The sequence below is a fragment of the Taudactylus pleione genome, unplaced genomic scaffold, assembly GCF_031769625.1.
Source record: "Taudactylus pleione unplaced genomic scaffold, aTauple2 ptg000609l, whole genome shotgun sequence".
Lineage (NCBI taxonomy): Eukaryota > Metazoa > Chordata > Amphibia > Anura > Myobatrachidae > Taudactylus > Taudactylus pleione.
The window spans coordinates 6,649,307-6,675,036 of NW_028285011.1; the positions used below are offsets into that span (position 1 = coordinate 6,649,307).

At 45.7% G+C, this 25,730-nt stretch overlaps 1 protein-coding gene across 1 annotated transcript in view; it reads right to left on the reverse strand.

The window, feature by feature from the left end:
* The window catches only part of AFF3 (ALF transcription elongation factor 3), a 123,595-nt gene extending 98,459 nt beyond the window's left edge, over nucleotides 1-25,136 (reverse strand). The window contains exons 1-2 of the mRNA XM_088454027.1: nucleotides 25,098-25,136; nucleotides 23,733-23,773 (exon numbers count right to left, since the gene is read on the reverse strand). Of these exons, the coding sequence (XP_088310153.1) occupies nucleotides 23,733-23,773; nucleotides 25,098-25,136 (80 nt within the window). The remainder of the gene's footprint in view (nucleotides 1-23,732; nucleotides 23,774-25,097) is intronic.
* Between the last annotated feature and the right edge of the window lie 594 nt (nucleotides 25,137-25,730).

A 25,730-nucleotide genomic window follows, 5' to 3' on the forward strand; every position in this document is an offset into this window, starting at 1 on the left:
AGTGAAACTTGCACTAGTCCTATGCTAGGTGCAGATCATCAATCTGTGTATGGCCTCCAATGTGAACAATTCATTGTCTCTATAAAAAAACACTTTTAGCAACCCGCACATACTATGTTACATCTGTGTCTGACTAGCCAAGCTCCAAGCTAGGAACACCCAACACATTTATAATACACTTATTGGTGTGTGCGTCTGAATCTGTACAAACACCATAGGGATGCATGCATGATGCAGCTTGAGTGCAAGCGCCAACGGAAAAACATTGCACAAGAAAAAAATAAAACACATTGTCGTCGTCCCCCAAGAAAAAACAGACATTGGTCCCCACAGAATAAAAACAAACACATTGGACCCCAAAAGGAAGCAAAAATACAAACACATTAACCTCAATAGCAAAACAACAATGACCCCGACAAGAAAAAAAAACACACACACACAATGGTCCCCACAGACTAAATACAGACACATTGGCCCCCACAGGACATTTTTATTTTTGCCTCAATAGGAAAAAATAAAACAATAAAATACATTGGCTCCCAAAGGAGAAAAAATTAAACCTGGGAGGGGGTAGGGTGGCCAGTGTATGTCCCTGGGGCTGGGTGTGATATAATGGATAGTGTATGTCCCTGGGTTGGGGCATACTGTGTCTAGGGAGCCAATGTCTGTGGGGCCAGGGGGTAGTTTAGGTCTATGGGGCCTATCGATATAGCAGAATATGAAAGAGGTAGCAGAGGAGGATAATGTGTAACAGGAGGATAATGTGTAGCAGAGGCTGATAGATGTTACAGAGCAGGACAGAGCTGAGTTACAGTAAGTGTGTTGTAAATATAATCACATTTACTAAAGTGGTCCTGAGCAGAAGGCTTACATAAAAAGGTGCATATCAGATCGTCTCCTGTGTAGTGAGATGAGATTGCCAGCTTTAGTCTCTACTCACTGTGAATCCAGACGCTTCCTGTTACAGCATGTGCCCAGCTATTCTTGTAAGATGCCGGGTGCCAGAGCATGCTGGGAAATGGAGTTTCACCAGCCACAGATTAGCATCCCATGGACTGAAAAAAACACTACAACTCCCATGGGGCACCGTGCATATGTCGAGCCAGGCATACAGCAGCGTGCTGTACACATGAAGTGGTACAGCTTCAATATGCTCTACCCCGCTGCTCTGTTCCTGGAGCTAGATGGAGCAGATGACTGTCACTGTTGACAGCTTCCGGTTTGCGTTCTACAGCGGAGCGCAACTCCAGGAAGCTATGCAGCTGGCCCGGCCGATTTAATAGTCAGTCAGGGACAGGTGAGACGGCCCAGAAGAGGGGAGAATGGGACCGGCCCAGCGGGAACTCTCCCGTTTTCCCGGTGGCCCAATCCGCCCCTGCTCACAGCTATATAATCCTCACGCTCTTACAGCTATATAATCCTCACCCCTTCTCACATTTGTATCCCCCTTACCCCCTTCTCACAGCTATATAATCTTTACCCCTTCTCACAGCTGTATTCCCCTTACCCCTTCTCACAGCTGTATAATCCTCACCCCCTTCTCACAGCTGTATAATCCTCACCCCTTCTCACAGCTGTATAATCCTCACCCCCTTCTCACAGCTGTATAATCCTCATCCCCTCCTCCCAGCTGTATAATCTTTACCCCCTTCTCACAGCTGTGTAATCCTTACCCCCTTTCACAGCTGTATAATCCTTACCCCCTTCTCACAGCTGTATTCCCCTTACCCCCTTCTCACAGCTGTATTCCCCTTAACCCCTTCTCACAGCTGTATTCACCTTACCCCCTTCTCACAGCTGTATAATCCTTACCCCCTTCTCACAGCTGTATAACCCTCACCCCTTCTCACAGCTGTATAATCATTACCCCCTTCTCACAGCTGTGTAATCCTTACCCCCTTCTCACAGCTGTATAATCCTCACCCCTTCTCACAGCTGTATAATCATTACTCCCTTCTCACAGCTGTATAATCCTTACCCCCTTCTCACAGCTGTATAATCATTACCTCCTTCTCACAGCTGTGTAATCATTACCCCCTTCTCACAGCTGTATAATCCTTACCCACATCTCACAGCTGTATTCCCCTTACCCCTTTCTCCCAGGATGGGTACGGGATGCCGGAGCTCTGGATCTCGGCGGTCAGAATGCCGATGGCGCCATCCTGACAGTGTTAGAATACCAACACTTGTCAGTCAGTATTCTAACCCTCACCCTCTCCCTACCCTAACCCTCCCTCCCCAATGCCTGACTCTAATCTGCCCCCTTAGTGGCTAAACCTACCCCTCCCCGCACCCTAAACCTAACTCTCCCACTAGTGCCTAACCCTCCCCCTTAGTGACTAAACCTCCCCAACCCTGCTACTTGCCTTTGGGATTCTGGCGCTGGCATTCTGAGCGTCGGAATCCCTGCAGTTGCCATATTGACTGCATCCCCTTCTCACAGCTGAATAATATTTACCCCTTCTCACAGCTGTATTTCCTTTACCCCCTTCTCACAGCTGTATAATCCTTACACCTTTTCACAGCTGTATTCCCCTTACCCCCTTCTCACTGCTATATTCCCCTTACCCCCTTCTCACAGCTGTATTCCCCTTACGCCCTTCTCACAGCTGTATTCCCCTTACCCCCTTCTCACAGCTGTATAATCCTTATCCCCTTCTCACAGCTGTATAAATCTCACCCCCTTCTCACAGCTGTATAATCCTTACCTCCTTCTCACAGCTGTATAATCCTAACCCCCTTCTCACAGCTGTATAATCCTCACCCCCTTCTCACAGCTGTATAATCCTCACCCCTTCTCACAGCTGTATAATCCTCACCCCCTTCTCACAGCTGTATAATCCTCACCCCCTTATCACAGCTGTATAATCTTTACCCCCTTCTCACAGCTGTATAATCTTTACCCCCTTCTCACAGCTGTATAATCCTCACCCCTTCTCACAGCTGTGTAATCCTCACCCGTTCTCACAGCTGTATAATCCTTACCCTTTTCTCACAGCTGTATAATCCTCATCCCTTCTCACTGCTGTATTCCCCTTACCCCCTTCTCACTGCTGTATAATCCTCACCCCCTTCTCACAGCTGTATAATCCTCACCCCTTCTCACAGCTGTATAATCCTCACCCCCTTCTCACAGCTGTATAATCCTCACCCCTTCTCACAGCTGTATAATTCTTACCCCTTCTCACAGCTGTATAATCCTTACCCCCTTCTCACAGCTGTATAATCCTAACCCCCTTCTCACAGCTGTATAATCCTCACCCCCTTTCTCACAGCTGTATAATCCTCACCCCCTTCTCACAGCTGTATAATCCTCACCCCTTCTCACAGCTGTATAATCCTCACCCCCTTCTCACAGCTGTATAATCTTCACCCCCTTCTCACAGCTGTATAATCTTTACCCCCTTCTCACAGCTGTATAATCTTTACCCCCTTCTCACAGTTGTATAATCCTCACCCCTTCTCACAGCTGTGTAATCCTCACCCGTTCTCACAGCTGTATAATCCTTACTCTTTTCTCACAGCTGTATAATCCTCATCCCTTCTCACTGCTGTATTCCCCTTAGCCCCTTCTCACTGCTGTATAATCCTCACCCCCTTCTCACAGCTGTATAATCCTCAACCCTTCTCACAGCTGTATAATCCTCACCCCCTTCTCACAGCTGTATAATCCTCACCCCTTCTCACAGCTGTATAATCCTCACCCCTTCTCACAGCTGTATAATCCTTCCCTCTTCTCACAGCTGTATAATCCTCACCCCTTCTCACAGCTGTATAATCCTCACCCCTTCTCACAGCTGTATAATCCTCACCCACTTCTCACAGTTGTATAATCCTTACCCCCTTCTCACATCTGTATAATTCTCACCCCCTTCTCACAGCTGTATAATCCTCACCCCTTCTCACAGCTGTATAATCCTAACCCCCTTCTCACAGCTGTATAATCCTCACCCCTTCTCACAGCTGTATAATCCTTACCCCCTTCTCACAGCTGTATAATCCTTATCCCCTTCTCACATCTGTATAAATCTCACCCCCTTCTCACAGCTGTATAATCCTTACCTCCTTCTCACAGCTGTACAATCCTTACCCCTTCTCACAGCTGTATAATCCTCACCCCCTTCTCACAGCTGTATAATCCTCACCCCTTCTCACAGCTGCATAATCCTCACCCCCTTCTCACATCTGTATAATCCTCACCCCCTTATCACAGCTGTATAATCTTTACCCCCTTCTGACAGCTGTATAATCCTCACCCCCTTCTCACAGCTGTATAATCCTCACCCCTTCTCACAGCTGTATAATTCTTACCCCTTCTCACAGCTGTATAATCCTTACCCCCTTCTCACAGCTGTATAATCCTAACCCCCTTCTCACAGCTGTATAATCCTCACCCCCTTCTCACAGCTGTATAATCCTCACCCCTTCTCACAGCTGTATAATCCTCACCCCCTTCTCACAGCTGTATAATCTTCACCCCCTTCTCACAGCTGTATAATCTTTACCCCCTTCTCACAGCTGTATAATCTTTACCCCCTTCTCACAGCTGTATAATCCTCACCCCTTCTCACAGCTGTGTAATCCTCACCCCTTCTCACAGCTGTATAATCCTTAACCTTTTCTCACAGCTGTATAATCCTCACCCCTTCTCACTGCTGTATTCCCCTTACCCCCTTCTCACTGCTGTATAATCCTCACCCCTTCTCACATCTGTATAATCCTCACCCCCTTATCACAGCTGTATAATCTTTACCCCCTTCTCACAGCTGTATAATCCTCACCCCCTTCTCACAGCTGTATAATCTTTACCCCCTTCTCACAGCTGTATAATCTTTACCCCCTTCTCACAGCTGTATAATCCTCACCCCTTCTCACAGCTGTGTAATCCTCACCCCTTCTCACAGCTGTATAATCCTTACCCTTTTCTCACAGCTGTATAATCCTCACCCCTTCTCACTGCTGTATTCCCCTTACCCCCTTCTCACTGCTGTATAATCCTCACCCCTTCTCACATCTGTATAATCCTCACCCCCTTATCACAGCTGTATAATCTTTACCCCCTTCTCACAGCTGTATAATCCTCACCCCCTTCTCACAGCTGTATAATCCTCACCCCTTCTCACAGCTATATAATTCTTACCCCTTCTCACAGCTGTATAATCCTTACCCCCTTCTCACAGCTGTATAATCCTAACCCCCTTCTCACAGCTGTATAATCCTTACCCCCTTCTCACAGCTGTATAATCCTCACCCCCTTCTCACAGCTGTATAATCCTCACCCCTTCTCACAGCTGTATAATCCTCACCCCCTTCTCACAGCTGTATAATCTTCACCCCCTTCTCACAGCTGTATAATCTTTACCCCCTTCTCACAGCTGTATAATCTTTACCCCCTTCTCACAGCTGTATAATCCTTACCCCTTCTCACAGCTGTGTAATCCTCACCCCTTCTCACAGCTGTATAATCCTTACCCTTTTCTCACAGCTGTATAATCCTCACCCCTTCTTACTGCTGTATTCCCCTTACCCCCTTCTCACTGCTGTATAATCCTCACCCCTTCTCACAGCTGTATAATCCTCACCCCTTCTCACAGCTGTATAATCCTCACCCCCTTCTCACAGCTGTATAATCCTCACCCCCTTCTCACAGCTGTATAATCCTTACCCCCTTCTCACAGCTGTATAATCCTCACCCCTTCTCACAGCTGTATAATTCTTACCCCTTCTCACAGCTGTATAATCCTTACCCCTTCTCACAGCTGTATAATCCTAACCCCCTTCTCACAGCTGTATAATCCTCACCCCCTTCTCACAGCTGTATAATCCTCACCCCCTTCTCACAGCTGTATAATCCTCACCCCTTCTCACAGCTGTATAATCCTCACCCCCTTCTCACAGCTGTATAATCTTCACCCCCTTCTCACAGCTGTATAATCTTTACCCCCTTCTCACAGCTGTATAATCTTTACCCCCTTCTCACAGCTGTATAATCCTCACCCCTTCTCACAGCTGTGTAATCCTCACCCCTTCTCACAGCTGTATAATCCTTACCCTTTTCTCACAGCTGTATAATCCTCACCCCTTCTTACTGCTGTATTCCCCTTACCCCCTTCTCACTGCTGTATAATCCTCACCCCTTCTCACAGCTGTATAATCCTCACCCCTTCTCACAGCTGTATAATCCTCACCCCCTTCTCACAGCTGTATAATCCTCACCCCTTCTCACAGCTGTATAATCCTTACCCCCTTCTCACAGCTGTATAATCCTTACCCCTTTCTCACAACTGTATAATCCTCACCCCCTTCTCACTGCTGTATTCCCCTTACCCCCTTCTCACTGCTGTATAATCCTCACCCCCTTCTCACAGCTGTATAATCCTCAACCCTTCTCACAGCTGTATAATCCTCACCCCCTTCTCACAGCTGTATAATCCTCACCCCTTCTCACAGCTGTATAATCCTTCCCTCTTCTCACAGCTGTATAATCCTCACCCCTTTTCACAGCTGTATAATCCTCACCCCTTCTCACAGCTGTATAATCCTCACCCCCTTCTCACAGCTGTATAATCCTTACCCCATTCTCACAGCTGTATAATCATTACCTCCTTCTCACAGCTGTGTAATCATTACCCCCTTCTCACAGCTGTATAATCCTTACCCACATCTCACAGCTGTATTCCCCTTACCCCTTTCTCCCAGGATGGGTACGGGATGCCGGAGCTCTGGATCTCGGCGGTCAGAATGCCGATGGCGCCATCCTGACAGTGTTAGAATACCAACACTTGTCAGTCAGTATTCTAACCCTCACCCTCTCCCTACCCTAACCCTCCCTCCCCGATGCCTGACTCTAATCTGCCCCCTTAGTGGCTAAACCTACCCCTCCCCGCACCCTAAACCTAACTCTCCCACTAGTGCCTAACCCTCCCCCTTAGTGACTAAACCTCCCCAACCCTGCTACTTGCCTTTGGGATTCTGGCGCTGGCATTCTGAGCGTCGGAATCCCTGCAGTTGCCATATTGACTGCATCCCCTTCTCACAGCTGAATAATATTTACCCCTTCTCACAGCTGTATTTCCTTTACCCCCTTCTCACAGCTGTATAATCCTTACACCTTTTCACAGCTGTATTCCCCTTACCCCCTTCTCACTGCTATATTCCCCTTACCCCCTTCTCACAGCTGTATTCCCCTTACGCCCTTCTCACAGCTGTATTCCCCTTACCCCCTTCTCACAGCTGTATAATACTTATCCCCTTCTCACAGCTGTATAAATCTCACCCCCTTCTCACAGCTGTATAATCCTTACCTCCTTCTCACAGCTGTATAATCCTAACCCCCTTCTCACAGCTGTATAATCCTCACCCCCTTCTCACAGCTGTATAATCCTCACCGCTTCTCACAGCTGTATAATCCTCACCCCCTTCTCACAGCTGTATAATCCTCACCCCCTTATCACAGCTGTATAATCTTTACCCCCTTCTCACAGCTGTATAATCCTCACCCCCTTCTCACAGCTGTATAATCCTCACCCCTTCTCACAGCTGTATAATTCTTACCCCTTCTCACAGCTGTATAATCCTTACCCCCTTCTCACAGCTGTATAATCCTAACCCCCTTCTCACAGCTGTATAATCCTCACCCCCTTCTCACAGCTGTATAATCCTCACCCCCTTCTCACAGCTGTATAATCCTCACCCCTTCTCACAGCTGTATAATCCTCACCCCCTTCTCACAGCTGTATAATCTTCACCCCCTTCTCACAGCTGTATAATCTTTACCCCCTTCTCACAGCTGTATAATCTTTACCCCCTTCTCACAGCTGTATAATCCTCACCCCTTCTCACAGCTGTGTAATCCTCACCCGTTCTCACAGCTGTATAATCCTTACCCTTTTCTCACAGCTGTATAATCCTCATCCCTTCTCACTGCTGTATTCCCCTTACCCCCTTCTCACTGCTGTATAATCCTCACCCCCTTCTCACAGCTGTATAATCCTCACCCCTTCTCACAGTTGTATAATCCTCACCCCTTCTCACAGCTGTATAATCCTCACCCCATTCTCACAGCTGTATAATCCTCACCCCCTTCTCACAGCTGTATAATCCTTACCCCCTTCTCACAGCTGTATAATCCTCACCCCCTTCTCACTGCTGTATTCCCCTTACCCCCTTCTCACTGCTGTATACTCCTCACCCCCTTCTCACAGCTGTATAATCCTCAACCCTTCTCACAGCTGTATAATCCTCACCCCCTTCTCACAGCTGTATAATCCTCACCCCTTCTCACAGCTGTATAATCCTCACCCCTTCTCACAGCTGTATAATCCTTCCCTCTTCTCACAGCTGTATAATCCTCACCCCTTCTCACAGCTGTATAATCCTCACCCACTTCTGACAGCTGTATAATCCTTACCCCCTTCTCACTTCTGTATAATTCTCACACCCTTCTCACAGCTGTATAATCCTCACCCCTTCTCACAGCTGTATAATCCTAACCCCCTTCTCACAGCTGTATAATCCTCACCCCCTTCTCACAGCTGTATAATCCTTATCCCCTTCTCACAGCTGTATAAATCTCACCCCCTTCTCACAGCTGTATAATCCTTACCTCCTTCTCACAGCTGTATAATCCTTACCCCTTCTCACAGCTGTATAATCCTCACCCCCTTCTCACAGCAGTATAATCCTCACCCCTTCTCACAGCTGTATAATCCTCACCCCCTTCTCACATCTGAATAATCCTCACCCCCTTATCACAGCTGTATAATCCTCACCCCCTTCTCACAGCTGTATAATCCTCACCCCCTTCTCACAGCTGTATAATCCTCACCCCTTCTCACATCTGTATAATCCTTCCCTCTTCTCACAGCTGTATAATCCTCACCCCTTCTCACAGCTGTATAATCCTCACCCCTTCTCTTAGCTGTATAATCCTCACCCACTTCTCACAGCTGTATAATCCTTACCCCCTTCTCACTTCTGTATAATTCTCACCCCCTTCTCACAGCTGTATAATTCTCACCCCCTTCTCACAGCTGTATAATCCTCACCCCTTCTCACAGCTGTATAATCCTCACCCCCTTCTCACAGCTGTATAATCCTCACCCCCTTCTCACAGCTGTATAATCCTCACCCCCTTCTCACAGCTGTATAATCCTCACCCATTCTCACAGCTGTATAATCCTCACCCCTTCTCACAGCTGTATAATCCTTCCCTCTTCTCACAGCTGTATAATCCTCACCCCTTCTCACAGCTGTATAATCCTCACCCCTTCTCACAGCTGTATAATCCTCACCCACTTCTCACAGTTGTATAATCCTTACCCCCTTCTCACTTCTGTATAATTCTCACCCCCTTCTCACAGCTGTATAATCCTCACCCCTTCTCACAGCTGTATAATCCTAACCCCCTTCTCACAGCTGTATAATCCTCACCCCCTTCTCACAGCTGTATAATCCTTACCCCCTTCTCACAGCTGTATAATCCTTATCCCCTTCTCACATCTGTATAAATCTCACCCCCTTCTCACAGCTGTATAATCCTTACCTCCTTCTCACAGCTGTACAATCCTTACCCCTTCTCACAGCTGTATAATCCTCACCCTCTTCTCACAGCTGTATAATCCTCACCCCTTCTCACAGCTGTATAATCCTCACCCCCTTCTCACATCTGTATAATCCTCACCCCCTTATCACAGCTGTATAATCTTTACCCCCTTCTCACAGCTGTATAATCCTCACCCCCTTCTCACAGCTGTATAATCCTCACCCCTTCTCACAGCTGTATAATTCTTACCCCTTCTCACAGCTGTATAATCCTTACCCCCTTCTCACAGCTGTATAATCCTAACCCCCTTCTCACAGCCGTATAATCCTCACCCCCTTCTCACAGCTGTATAATCCTCACCCCCTTCTCACAGCTGTATAATCCTCACCCCTTCTCACAGCTGTATAATCCTCACCCCTTCTCACAGCTGTATAATCCTCACCCCCTTCTCACAGCTGTATAATCTTTACCCCCTTCTCACAGCTGTATAATCTTTACCCCCTTCTCACAGCTGTATAATCCTCACCCCTTCTCACAGCTGTGTAATCCTCACCCCTTCTCACAGCTGTATAATCCTTACCCTTTTCTCACAGCTGTATAATCCTCACCCCTTCTTACTGCTGTATTCCCCTTACCCCCTTCTCACTGCTGTATAATCCTCACCCCTTCTCACAGCTGTATAATCCTCACCCCTTCTCACAGCTGTATAATCCTCACCCCCTTCTCACAGCTGTATAATCCTCACCCCTTCTCACAGCTGTATAATCCTTACCCCCTTCTCACAGCTGTATAATCCTTACCCCTTTCTCACAACTGTATAATCCTCACCCCCTTCTCACTGCTGTATTCCCCTTACCCCCTTCTCACTGCTGTATAATCCTCACCCCCTTCTCACAGCTGTATAATCCTCAACCCTTCTCACAGCTGTATAATCCTCACCCCCTTCTCACAGCTGTATAATCCTCACCCCTTCTCACAGCTGTATAATCCTTCCCTCTTCTCACAGCTGTATAATCCTCACCCCTTTTCACAGCTGTATAATCCTCACCCCTTCTCACAGCTGTATAATCCTCACCCCCTTCTCACAGCTGTATAATCCTTACCCCATTCTCACAGCTGTATAATCATTACCTCCTTCTCACAGCTGTGTAATCATTACCCCCTTCTCACAGCTGTATAATCCTTACCCACATCTCACAGCTGTATTCCCCTTACCCCTTTCTCCCAGGATGGGTACGGGATGCCGGAGCTCTGGATCTCGGCGGTCAGAATGCCGATGGCGCCATCCTGACAGTGTTAGAATACCAACACTTGTCAGTCAGTATTCTAACCCTCACCCTCTCCCTACCCTAACCCTCCCTCCCCGATGCCTGACTCTAATCTGCCCCCTTAGTGGCTAAACCTACCCCTCCCCGCACCCTAAACCTAACTCTCCCACTAGTGCCTAACCCTCCCCCTTAGTGAATAAACCTCCCCAACCCTGCTACTTGCCTTTGGGATTCTGGCGCTGGCATTCTGAGCGTCGGAATCCCTGCAGTTGCCATATTGACTGCATCCCCTTCTCACAGCTGAATAATATTTACCCCTTCTCACAGCTGTATTTCCTTTACCCCCTTCTCACAGCTGTATAATCCTTACACCTTTTCACAGCTGTATTCCCCTTACCCCCTTCTCACTGCTATATTCCCCTTACCCCCTTCTCACAGCTGTATTCCCCTTACGCCCTTCTCACAGCTGTATTCCCCTTACCCCCTTCTCACAGCTGTATAATCCTTATCCCCTTCTCACAGCTGTATAAATCTCACCCCCTTCTCACAGCTGTATAATCCTTACCTCCTTCTCACAGCTGTATAATCCTAACCCCCTTCTCACAGCTGTATAATCCTCACCCCCTTCTCACAGCTGTATAATCCTCACCGCTTCTCACAGCTGTATAATCCTCACCCCCTTCTCACAGCTGTATAATCCTCACCCCCTTATCACAGCTGTATAATCTTTACCCCCTTCTCACAGCTGTATAATCCTCACCCCCTTCTCACAGCTGTATAATCCTCACCCCTTCTCACAGCTGTATAATTCTTACCCCTTCTCACAGCTGTATAATCCTTACCCCCTTCTCACAGCTGTATAATCCTAACCCCCTTCTCACAGCTGTATAATCCTCACCCCCTTCTCACAGCTGTATAATCCTCACCCCCTTCTCACAGCTGTATAATCCTCACCCCTTCTCACAGCTGTATAATCCTCACCCCCTTCTCACAGCTGTATAATCTTCACCCCCTTCTCACAGCTGTATAATCTTTACCCCCTTCTCACAGCTGTATAATCTTTACCCCCTTCTCACAGCTGTATAATCCTCACCCCTTCTCACAGCTGTGTAATCCTCACCCGTTCTCACAGCTGTATAATCCTTACCCTTTTCTCACAGCTGTATAATCCTCATCCCTTCTCACTGCTGTATTCCCCTTACCCCCTTCTCACTGCTGTATAATCTTCACCCCCTTCTCACAGCTGTATAATCCTCACCCCTTCTCACAGTTGTATAATCCTCACCCCTTCTCACAGCTGTATAATCCTCACCCCATTCTCACAGCTGTATAATCCTCACCCCCTTCTCACAGCTGTATAATCCTTACCCCCTTCTCACAGCTGTATAATCCTTACCCCTTTCTCACAGCTGTATAATCCTCACCCCCTTCTCACTGCTGTATTCCCCTTACCCCCTTCTCACTGCTGTATACTCCTCACCCCCTTCTCACAGCTGTATAATCCTCAACCCTTCTCACAGCTGTATAATCCTCACCCCCTTCTCACAGCTGTATAATCCTCACCCCTTCTCACAGCTGTATAATCCTCACCCCTTCTCACAGCTGTATAATCCTTCCCTCTTCTCACAGCTGTATAATCCTCACCCCTTCTCACAGCTGTATAATCCTCACCCACTTCTGACAGCTGTATAATCCTTACCCCCTTCTCACTTCTGTATAATTCTCACACCCTTCTCACAGCTGTATAATCCTCACCCCTTCTCACAGCTGTATAATCCTAACCCCCTTCTCACAGCTGTATAATCCTCACCCCCTTCTCACAGCTGTATAATCCTTATCCCCTTCTCACAGCTGTATAAATCTCACCCCCTTCTCACAGCTGTATAATCCTTACCTCCTTCTCACAGCTGTATAATCCTTACCCCTTCTCACAGCTGTATAATCCTCACCCCCTTCTCACAGCAGTATAATCCTCACCCCTTCTCACAGCTGTATAATCCTCACCCCCTTCTCACATCTGAATAATCCTCACCCCCTTATCACAGCTGTATAATCCTCACCCCTTTCTCACAGCTGTATAATCCTCACCCCCTTCTCACAGCTGTATAATCCTCACCCCTTCTCACAGCTGTATAATCCTTCCCTCTTCTCACAGCTGTATAATCCTCACCCCTTCTCACAGCTGTATAATCCTCACCCCTTCTCTTAGCTGTATAATCCTCACCCACTTCTCACAGCTGTATAATCCTTACCCCCTTCTCACTTCTGTATAATTCTCACCCCCTTCTCACAGCTGTATAATTCTCACCCCCTTCTCACAGCTGTATAATCCTCACCCCTTCTCACAGCTGTATAATCCTCACCCCCTTCTCACAGCTGTATAATCCTCACCCCCTTCTCACAGCTGTATAATCCTCACCCCCTTCTCACAGCTGTATAATCCTCACCCATTCTCACAGCTGTATAATCCTCACCCCTTCTCACAGCTGTATAATCCTTCCCTCTTCTCACAGCTGTATAATCCTCACCCCTTCTCACAGCTGTATAATCCTCACCCCTTCTCACAGCTGTATAATCCTCACCCACTTCTCACAGTTGTATAATCCTTACCCCCTTCTCACTTCTGTATAATTCTCACCCCCTTCTCACAGCTGTATAATCCTCACCCCTTCTCACAGCTGTATAATCCTAACCCCCTTCTCACAGCTGTATAATCCTCACCCCCTTCTCACAGCTGTATAATCCTTACCCCCTTCTCACAGCTGTATAATCCTTATCCCCTTCTCACATCTGTATAAATCTCACCCCCTTCTCACAGCTGTATAATCCTTACCTCCTTCTCACAGCTGTACAATCCTTACCCCTTCTCACAGCTGTATAATCCTCACCCTCTTCTCACAGCTGTATAATCCTCACCCCTTCTCACAGCTGTATAATCCTCACCCCCTTCTCACATCTGTATAATCCTCACCCCCTTATCACAGCTGTATAATCTTTACCCCCTTCTCACAGCTGTATAATCCTCACCCCCTTCTCACAGCTGTATAATCCTCACCCCTTCTCACAGCTGTATAATTCTTACCCCTTCTCACAGCTGTATAATCCTTACCCCCTTCTCACAGCTGTATAATCCTAACCCCCTTCTCACAGCTGTATAATCCTCACCCCCTTCTCACAGCTGTATAATCCTCACCCCCTTCTCACAGCTGTATAATCCTCACCCCTTCTCACAGCTGTATAATCCTCACCCCCTTCTCACAGCTGTATAATCTTCACCCCCTTCTCACAGCTGTATAATCTTTACCCCCTTCTCACAGCTGTATAATCTTTACCCCCTTCTCACAGCTGTATAATCCTCACCCCTTCTCACAGCTGTGTAATCCTCACCCCTTCTCACAGCTGTATAATCCTTACCCTTTTCTCACAGCTGTATAATCCTCACCCCTTCTCACTGCTGTATTCCCCTTACCCTCTTCTCACTGCTGTATAATCCTCACCCCTTCTCACATCTGTATAATCCTCACCCCCTTATCACAGCTGTATAATCTTTACCCCCTTCTCACAGCTGTATAATCCTCACCCCCTTCTCACAGCTGTATAATCCTCACCCCTTCTCACAGCTATATAATTCTTACCCCTTCTCACAGCTGTATAATCCTTACCCCCTTCTCACAGCTGTATAATCCTAACCCCCTTCTCACAGCTGTATAATCCTCACCCCCTTCTCACAGCTGTATAATCCTCACCCCCTTCTCACAGCTGTATAATCCTCACCCCTTCTCACAGCTGTATAATCCTCACCCCCTTCTCACAGCTGTATAATCTTCACCCCCTTCTCACAGCTGTATAATCTTTACCCCCTTCTCACAGCTGTATAATCTTTACCCCCTTCTCACAGCTGTATAATCCTCACCCCTTCTCACAGCTGTGTAATCCTCACCCCTTCTCACAGCTGTATAATCCTTACCCTTTTCTCACAGCTGTATAATCCTCACCGCTTCTTACTGCTGTATTCCCCTTACCCCCTTCTTACTGCTGTATAATCCTCACCCCTTCTCACAGCTGTCTAATCCTCACCCCTTCTCACAGCTGTATAATCCTCACCCCCTTCTCACAGCTGTATAATCCTCACCCCCTTCTCACAGCTGTATAATCCTTACCCCTTCTCACAGCTGTATAATCCTCACCCCTTCTCACAGCTGTACAATTCTTACCCCTTCTCACAGCTGTACAATCCTTACCCCTTCTCACAGCTGTATAATCCTAACCCCCTTCTCACAGCTGTATAATCCTCACCCCCTTCTCACAGCTGTATAATCCTCACCCCCTTCTCACAGCTGTATAATCCTCACCCCTTCTCACAGCTGTATAATCCTCACCCCCTTCTCACAGCTGTATAATCTTCACCCCCTTCTCACAGCTGTATAATCTTTACCCCCTTCTCACAGCTGTATAATCTTTACCCCCTTCTCACAGCTGTATAATCCTCACCCCTTCTCACAGCTGTGTAATCCTCACCCCTTCTCACAGCTGTATAATCCTTACCCTTTTCTCACAGCTGTATAATCCTCACCCCTTCTTACTGCTGTATTTTCCTTACCCCCTTCTCACTGCTGTATAATCCTCACCCCTTCTCACAGCTGTATAATCCTCACCACTTCTCACAGCTGTATAATCCTCACCCCCTTCTCACAGCTGTATAATCCTCACCCCCTTCTCACAGCTGTATAATCCTTACCCCCTTCTCACAGCTGTATAATCCTTACCCCTTTCTCACAACTGTATAATCCTCACCCCCTTCTCACTGCTGTATTCCCCTTACCCCCTTCTCACTGCTGTATAATCCTCACCCCCTTCTCACAGCTGTATAATCCTCAACCCTTCTCACAGCTGTATAATCCTCACCCCCTTCTCACAGCTGTATAATCCTCACCCCTTCTCACAGCTGTATAATCCTTCCCTCTTCTCACAGCTGTATAATCCTCACCCCTTCTCACAGCTGTATAATCCTCACCCCTTCTCACAGCTGTATAATCCTCACCCCCTTCTCACAGCTGTATAATCCTTACCCCCTTCTCACTTCTGTATAATTCTCACCCCCTTCTCACAGCTGTATAATCCTCACCCCTTCTCACAGCTGTATAATCCTAACCCCCTTCTCACAGCTGTATAATCCTCACCCCCTCCTCACAGCTGTATAATCCTCACCCCTTCTCACAGCTGTATAATCCTTACCTCCTTCTCACAGCTGTATAATCCTCACCCCTTCTCACAGCTGTATAATCCTTACCTCCTTCTCACAGCTGTATAATCCTTACCCCCTTCTCACAGCTGTATAATCCTCACCCCCTTCTCACAGCTGCATAATCCTTCCCCCCTTCTCACAGCTGTATAATCCTCACCCCCTTCTCACAGCTGTATAATCCTTCCCCCTTCTCACAGCTGTATAATCCTCACCCCCTTCTCACAGCTGTATAATCCTTACCCCCTTCTCACAGCTGTATAAACCTCACCCCTTCTCACAGCTGTATAATCCTTACCCCCTTCTCACAGCTGTATAATCCTCACCCCTTCTCACTGGTGTATTCCCCTTACCCCTTCTCACAGCTGTATAATCCTCACCCCTTCTCACATCTGTATAATCCTTACCCCTTCTCACAGCTGTATAATCCTCACCCCCTTCTCACAGCTGTATAATCCTCATCCCCTCCTCCCAGCTGCATAATCTTTACCCCCTTCTCACAGCTGTATAATCCTCATCCCCTCCTCCCAGCTGTATTCCCCTTACCCCATCACCCAGCTATATAATCCTTACCCCATCTCACAACTGTATTCCCCTTTCACCTTTCTCATACCTGTATTTGCCTTACTCCTTTCTCCCAGCTGTATAATCCTTACCTTACCTCCTTCTCACAGCTGTATAATCCTTACCCCATCTCACAACTGTATTCCCCTTTCACCTTTCTCATACCAGTATTTGCCTTACCCCTTTCTCCCAGCTGTATAATCCTTACCTTACCTCCTTCTCACAGCTGTATAATCCTTACCCCATCTCACAACTGTATTCCCCTTTCTCAGACCAGTATTTGCCTTACCCCTTTCTCCCAGCTGTATAATCCTTACCTTACCTCCTTCTCACAGCTGTATAATCCTTACCCCATCTCACAACTGTATTCCCCTTTCTCAGACCAGTATTTGCCTTACCCCTTTCTCCCAGCTGTATAATCCTTACCTTACCTCCTTCTCACAGCTGTATTATCCTTTGTAGCGATTAGGCCCAGAAGTAATCACCGTAAATTTACCCAAAGATACATATTTTTTTGTTTCGCTTTAAGATTTAACAAAAAAAAAAATCTAAATGATTTTACTTATAATGTAGTAACAATGTTTAGGAAATATCATGATCACACTGTTTACTTCTAACCTGCCTTAGTCCTTCTGAGTAAAAATGCTACATAAACATTCCATAGAATTCTGTGAATACTTTATTGTAGTTATCTAGATAAATAAAATACAAAATATTTGCCCGTCTGCATTTTCTGTAGAATTTGGATCATTATAATGCATAATGTGCTGTAGGAAGTGTATAACACCAGGGTTCTGCTGACATAGGCTCAAGCAGTTTACCATCAGCAAAATCACTCAGTATGTCAATAGTTTGCTATGCATGGTTTACTCAAAGTAATTGGATAAATAAAAATCTTGGTATCACAACTTTTTATGTGATATTATTATTATTATAAATTTACACAAGCAAATCCAGAATGCTGTAAGGAACTGACACTAAAATAATACTGTGCACCACCAATGTTCATCGTATTTTATTAATATGATTATTTGTAAATGAACGGTTTAAACTTTCCAGCCTTTGTCAAGAAAGAAATGCATCAAATTTGTCTACTGCATGTGAAATATAATTATGTCTAAATTAACATATGTGTTTGAGCAAAAAATAAATGGCTAAATAAAAAAAATCCATAAACATTTTACCTTTTGTCTCTGTAAAGCTGCATACACACACGATTTTGTTACCAACGATTTTATGAATGATTTTCTGTCAGATTATCTATCAGATTTTTTAAAGTGTAATGAACGATTTTTTTGAACTACAAACGATTTTTGCCTTTTCCCTTAATGAAAATTGTTGAGTTGCCAAGTCTGACTGAACTACAAACTACAAATGTGAACGAGCATGAACGATTATCGTTCATCATTTGACTCAGAAAGTGAACGATTTTTTCAAACGATTATCGTTAAACAATATCGTTTAACGCTAATCTTTCAAAAAATCGTTGTGTGTGTATGCAGCTTTAGACTTTAATCAGAAAATGCCAAACATGCTGATGAGAAAGGTGTTGCTATAGCTGACTGAGGATTCTGGGGGTCATTCAGACCCGTTCGCGAGCAAAGGACGCTCGCAAACGGGTCGATGTTCCCCCACTGTGCATGCGCACGACGGAGGGAGCTCCGTCGTGCGCATGCGCGAGACCCGGACTGCGACAGCCAAGCTGTCGCTCCGGGTCTCGCACCAAAGGGGCGTGCTGTCGATGTTGATTGACAGCATGCCCCCTTTGGTGGGCGTGCCTGCCAGACGGAGGCGTTCCCATGGGAACGCCTACCGTCTGGAGCCGGCCCCACTGACATCACTAGTGACATCACTAGTGATGTCAGTGGGAGTGATTTTGGCTCTGATAGAGCCAAAATCACTCCTGCGCTTGCGGCAGCGAGACCCTACCGCAGGGTCTCCGTCGCAAGCCCGATGGTCAAGACCATCATCATGGACGCTCTCATATGCTGTGGGTGGTCACCCACAGCTATGCGAGCGTCCAAGAGGACGCTCCATTTCCAGGGAGGAGGGCCCTGATTCAGAGCGAGCGCTCTGGTCAGAGCGTTCAGCTCTGAATCAGGCCCTCTATCTTTTAGTATGTTTGTGTGTGTTTGTGTGTGTTTTACAGACAATCCATGCACAGTGAGTATGTGAATGAACCCTATATATGTATAAGTGTAAGGAAAAAAGTTATGTGGAAATGCATATGATTGCATCTCATTACATTTATAATGTGCTCCCTTTGAGATGTATGTAAAGTCAAATGCGTAGCTGCTTGTCATGAAACTGAATAAGAGGTGCTCAACAAATGCACTATAGCACAACGCAAATTACATGCATGGAGAACACATATATATATATACTGTATTATACTTGATTTTGATTTTCACATTCGTTTGCATGTGCTTCACTTGCATTACAAAAATTAATCTTAAATTCAGAATTAAAAAATATTGGGGGTGATTCAGTAAGGATCGCAATTGCAAAGCTGCACGCAGGCAGTTTTGCAATTACTTCCTTGCAATTATGCAATGCAGCAGGAGGTGTCTGACACCCCCTTCTGCAGTTGCCATCCCTGCACTGCAACGGAGGTCGCAGGCTGGGATCACCATAGCATTGGTGGTCGATGGTCGTGATGGTGGATGGTGCCGGGATGCCAGCCAGCTGAGTAAGCCTCAATTTACTCAGGCTGGCCGGCTTGCGTCAGTCAACACAGTCCCTGGGCTTGCCACTCCCGGAAAACGGGTCGGACACTCCCCCGTTTCCGAGAGCGCCGGCCGAACCCGCCCCTGCACTGCCGCTTAAATGCCTCTGCCTGTTAATCAGGCATAGAAGAGTCTGTGTGCGACTACACAGGACCCATTCTGCACATTCGCAGAATGGGTCCTGCGCAGATTCCTGATTACTTGCGTGCACTGCTGAATCAGGCCCCATGTGTACATAGCCTTAAGGAGAAGTTATTTTTCCTCATAACTAAAGTAAATGTAAAATATGTTTGCAAAAATAAATTTGTTTAATTTATAAGTTGTTTTTAGAATATTACAATAAAATGAATTGCATTGCTATGTGCCCAAATAGTCAATACAAAAACCTCAAAATATTTTGTTCCTTTTTTCAATCAGAAAATTCACAAATTAACAATGAACAGAATAACAGTTAGAAGAGATGCAATCCCCATCAACCATCATTTGTGCATTTATAGATGTCCTCATCAGTTTTTAATTTATCATGTTTCTAAACTTGCAGAGGGACTATGTCAGGTCAGACCTTTATGGTATACCCAGTGGAGCAACACGGCCCCAGTAGACCCCGCGGTGGCTTGGGGGCATCCCAGACGGGGAGTGAACACGGGCCCCCTCCTCTCTTAATATGCCCCTGGTTGGCAGTATCAGCGCCAGAGGTTTCTTCTCCTCTTGAGCCCCACAAAATCTAAGTAGCACTTAGGTAACGGTGTGGTCTGTGCGTGGAGCTGCAGGCAGCAAGATAACCAAGAGGGAGAGGGCCAGGATGGGGTCACTTTGCAATTCAAGCTGATATATAGGCCTGTTATTGTTACTGCTTCAATATTATTGGTACCCCTCCTCTTCCCCATCAGGGGGAGGAGGAGAGGGTACGAGTAGTATTGCAGCAATAACAGGCCTTAATATCAATTTGGATTGCACAGTTCCCTTCTGGGTCCTGGGAGGAGGATGAGAGGGTCCCATGGTCCCTGTATTATGCTGCTGGTGCCCATATGTTACAAGGCACTCCAATAGTAATAAGATTAGCTGCCAACCCTCCTGCCCCCATCCACAGTGTAAGGGGACACCTCAACTAGCAGGAGACATTACTGGCAGTTATCATTATTATCCTGATGGTGCCCATGCTGCACTGTTACACCCAAATATACTGAGAACTGCTGCCAGCATCCTCCTGATCCCCCCTGTATGGCACATTACTGTGCTATAAGTGTGTGGCATTACTGTGTGGCATAATTTGCTATAAGGGTTATTAGTGTGGCATAATGTGTTATAAAGGGCATTACTGTTTGGTATAATGTATTATAAGGGGCATTATTGTGTGGCATAATGTGTAAGGGGCATTACTGTGTGGTATAATGGTTATGAGGGCATTATGGTATAGCATAATGTGTTACCCTGGCATTACGGTGTGGCATGTGTTATAAGGGCATTATGATGTGGCATAATATGTTTTAAGGGCATTACAGTGTGGCATAATGTGTTATAAGGGGCAATATTGTTTGGCATAATGCGTAAGGGGCATTACTATGTGACATAATGTGTTAGAAGGGACATTATTGTGTGGCATAACGTGTAAGGGGCAATACTGTGTGGCATAATGTGTTATAAGGGCATTATGGTGTGGCAGAATGTGTTATAAGGGCTTTACAAAAAGGCACAATGTGTTATAAGGGGCATTACTTAGTGTGGCACAATGTGTAAGGGGCATCACAGTATCACGAAAGCACACGGGAGTGCTCATGCCGGCGGTGTGCGCAGAAAAACGTCTTATTTGCAGTGGGCGCCAGAAACTTTTTTGGCAGGGGGGAGAAAAATTTATAGCTATGCCACTGGGTATACCGTAGAAAGGACTTTAAAGATAACTGACTTTTAACCATAAACAATATTAAATTATAATTCTTAATTTAGATTGGTCCATGTATTTTCAACATTCTGGCTTCAGATTGTATATACAGTAGTTTGTTAATATATACTTTTATAGTGCACAAAGGCACTACATATGTGTCCTCATACATCTAGCCTCCTTGCGAGTTAAACAGCCCTTCTAATCGCGCCATGCTGTGACTTGACTCGGTAGCACTGAGCATCATTTTGTGCAACGTTTTACCTTCAAATGCATCTTATTCACACAGTGATGCGAATACATAGCACAAGCAGCGTCTGCTGATTAAAATGATATGCAGCATGCCTATGTTCTCTGTGCCTCTGCGGGTGTATTTGCATGCGAAACGCTACGTTACAGTGTTACAGCCGCTGACACATTTGTATTTATATGGTATGTAGTCATATTATCGATATTCAGAATGTCGACCCTGTAATGTCAAATGGTTCTCAGAATGTCGACAACTTCGTTCATAATCGTCCACATGTTCGTAATGTCGACTTGCAAACTCTGTAGACATGCACAATGTCGACATTCAGATCATGTTGACATATGCCACACCCATTTATATAACTATTCATCCCAATTGAGATAGGTTTACTTTAAGAAACTAGTTGTCCCTTTATGCGATTATGAACATGTTGTCTTAAGTTATGCACGTTGAAAACTGCGACTTACAGACAATGGCCGCTCTAGAACAATTCCGAGACATAAATCTCCTGCAGAGCCTCGACACTTCTTTGTCGCCTCCCCCCCACATACTCACAAAGAAGCTTTAAAATGTAAATAACTTACCTTCACATGCATTTAGTCTTATAATGCTCTTACAACCTATAAGATGATACTTTGCCTGGATTGGCAAATGACAATATGGCCACAGACATGTCTGCTTTTTTATAGTCTGCCAAGCAGGTATTCAGTAACATTTTGGCAAAGCTGAAGTGAAGGACTGCTATTATAATACATGACCAATCAGGGCTGTCACTAGGGGTGTGTGACTGGTGCCGCCGCATAGAGCGCAGGGCTCTGTGGGTGGCACCATCGCTGCCACATGGCCCTTGTTTCCTGCTAGCAGAGTGCCTCGAATGGCAGTCTGCAGCCAGTAATGCAGCGGGCAGGCATCTTCAGCAGCCTTTGGACACTATAGCGTTTTCTAGGCAATCCGTGCACTGCTGCACTACCGGGTGATGACTGGACCTGTTACAGAACTGTGAGCAATTTTTCTGACCTAATGTAGCATGTGTGGTAACAACATTGATTGAGATGAAATGTTGCACGTAAGTCTGTTTTGCAGACGGATCTTAGATTTTCACATTGTAAATGCTCCCTAGATGAGCACACACACCTTCGGGTGATTCTGAGTCATACCTAACTAAGGCCTGATTCAGAGCTGTATGCTATTCCGATACGTATGCAGTTGACCAATTAATTATCGGTCGACTACGCATGTGTTATGTTCGTAGTGCACAGGCACCAAGTTACTTTTGCAATGCCGTCCGCTGTGAGGAATACTTCGCAAAGTGATTGACAGTCAGGGACCTGATTCAGAGATGTACACTAATACATTCACAGCTGCGATCCCGCATGTGAAAATATGCTAATGCTATAGCCATCTGGAAATGTATTGAGACGCCCACCGGGGGGTCTTTGCAGGTCCAAGCAAGTTTGAACAAGATGTCAGAGCCACTTTATCTGCTTACGGGATCACTGACACGGATTTACACCACGTCCCGAAAACAGCTTGGACACGCCTGCATTTTATCCGCCACTTCCCGTTACCTCCCCCAAACTGTCAATCACTTTGCAAAGTATTCCTCACAGTGGGTAGCATTGCAAAGGTACAACTAATAACATGTAAGGTTATATTGGCTAAAAACATCATTGAATAATTAGTTTTATATCATGCTTATACACAATTTACTATTGCTTGCAGTACTTAATATTTGAATATTCAGTTTTATATACATTGTAACAGACTATCTGCATATCATGTTTATGAGTCTAAAAATATACTTGTGGTACATGCAAAGGTATGGGTATTTCAGACACCTGGAATACTGTTTGTTGTCTCCAGTGCCGTAACCAGGGGTGCGCAGGGATCTGTGGGCGGCACCAACACTGCCCCATTGCCCCTGCATCTGGCTAGGAGGGAGTCTGAAATGGCATCCTACAGCCAGTATCACTGTTGCAGTGCCACCCATGGCAGGGAGGATCTGACACAAGGCGCACTGCCTCCCTGTTACGGCACTGGTTGCCACTTATTAATATTCAAATTAATAAATTCTAACATTAAATTAATTAACAGTTAAATCCAATATTTATTTTAAAGTTACTTTTTACCCTTAAGCAATAGCATTTTAGTAAGTAGGGTACTTTGTACACAAAATGTGGCTATGAGTTATACAGCACCATAAATAAGTGTCTATATTTCATAAAGCTATTTTTGGTTTATAATAAGTATAAAAAGTACCTGTTACTTTGAACTCCGATGGCTTGTCCCTGGTTTGCTGGCTGCAAAAAAATAGACCAGAAATATTGACTTCACATTCCAAAAGGAAGCTGCGAGGTCATCTGACTTCCTATCCAAACACTCAGATAGATTCTACATTCCAATATGAACTGCAAGCACAGGGAGATACTCTACTTACCACATTGCTCTAGACAAGCTCATAACAAAATTTGTAATATGAGAGCTGTGTTTACATCTTTCAACAATTCATTATTGATGTCCAATAATGTTGTACTGATGGTTGCCTAACTCCCTAATATGGCTAATATGTGATTATTGAAGCACTGACTGTGTATGTAAAAAAAGTCCTCACGCAGGACTAATTTTTTTTATGTTTTATAGGAATCCCAATAACACTATTTATAAACCAAACAATTTGTTTATGAATTAAATTTAAAAAAAATAATTCATACTTCCGGTGGGCGGACCTTGCAGATGGCCGCATTTTAGAGAGCTCTCGCTCCCTTCACATACTGGCGCGGATAAAGCACCCGCAGGGCCGGGAGCAGTGACGCGAGGACATCAGCGCGACACCTGGAGATAGCGGTGGTTAAGTGGACACTATTCCCGGCTCCCCACCGTCACCATACCGCCGGAGTTTAGGTGCAGTACAAAGTACCACTAATCGCGGCCGCCATTTTGGATCAGGACGGATCGCGCAGCTGCCTCCCTTGTCACCTCTTCCCCTCAAGTATACTATAGGAGGAGCCACCTACCTTCCTGCCTCTCTGACTTCACTGGCCCCCTGTGACACAGGTGATAAGTGCTGTAGTGTGGGCAGTGCAGTGTATTAGCCCACGGCCGCCATCTTGGGATTGGCAGGGCTCTAGCTGCTGTTCCTGCAACACATTTCTATACAGAGAAATATCTGAGAGTTTTTCTGGATCTCCAAAGGTACTATATCTATATCAGCTCCCCCTGCTGGTCTGGATTATTCAGGTTTTTTTTTTGGCATATTAAATATAATCAATTTTCCTAGCAAAGTCCATTATCTGAGATTTATATATGGATAAGCACGTGACCAAAATACAGAAGGGTGGTAAGGGAGGTCCAGGTGTTAGAAACAGAGAGACCAAAACCACAGCATCTACCACCTCTAGTCCTCCTACTTCCCCGGCTGGGGATGATATCATGGATGGCGTGTCTGATCCTTCCAAATTCAGTGCTGCGTCTGTGGCCAAAGCACAGGAAATCTCGGATCTTCTCTCACCATTGCTTGATAAAAAGTTGGCTGGTCTGAAAGAGGCGATAGATTCGGCTTCGCGAGCATAGTGTGCGGGATGATGAAGCAGAACAGCGCATTTCAAATCTTGAAGACGATCTTACTACGGCCAAATCGGTAATTGAAACGCAGGAAGCTTCCATTGTCACTATGCAGGAAAAGCTGTAAGATTTGGAGAATCGCAACCGCCGCAATAATTTACGTCTGATTGGCTTACCGGAATCTGTCAAACAGCGGGAACTTATGGACTTAGTTTCCACCTGGCTTCCTCAGGAGTTGGGTTGCAGCTCTACATCAGGCCCTATACTGATCGAACGTGCACACAGAATTGGTCCGGATCTCAAGCAGATCACCGCAGACCTAGACCTGTCATTTTCAGGTTCCTTAACTATATGGATAAAGTCAGACTGATGGAGGCTTATGGTAAAGCTCAAAATCTATCCTATAAAGGGGACAGGTTGCTTCTCTTTCAAGATTTTTCTTATCAAGTGGCAATGAAACGAAGAGAATTTTCACCGATATGCGAGTCGCTTTTTGATGCTGGAATCAGATTTGCTCTCCTCTACCCAGCTAAGCTTAGAGTACAACATGATGGCAAACAGTATTTCTTTGATTCGGTGTCCCCGGCAAAGACATTTGTTACTTCTCTTTCGGAATCTAAAGTACTCTCATCTGTCGATGAACATTGAGTTAATGCTTAAATCGCAAGTATTATATTACTCACATATGCCTCATTA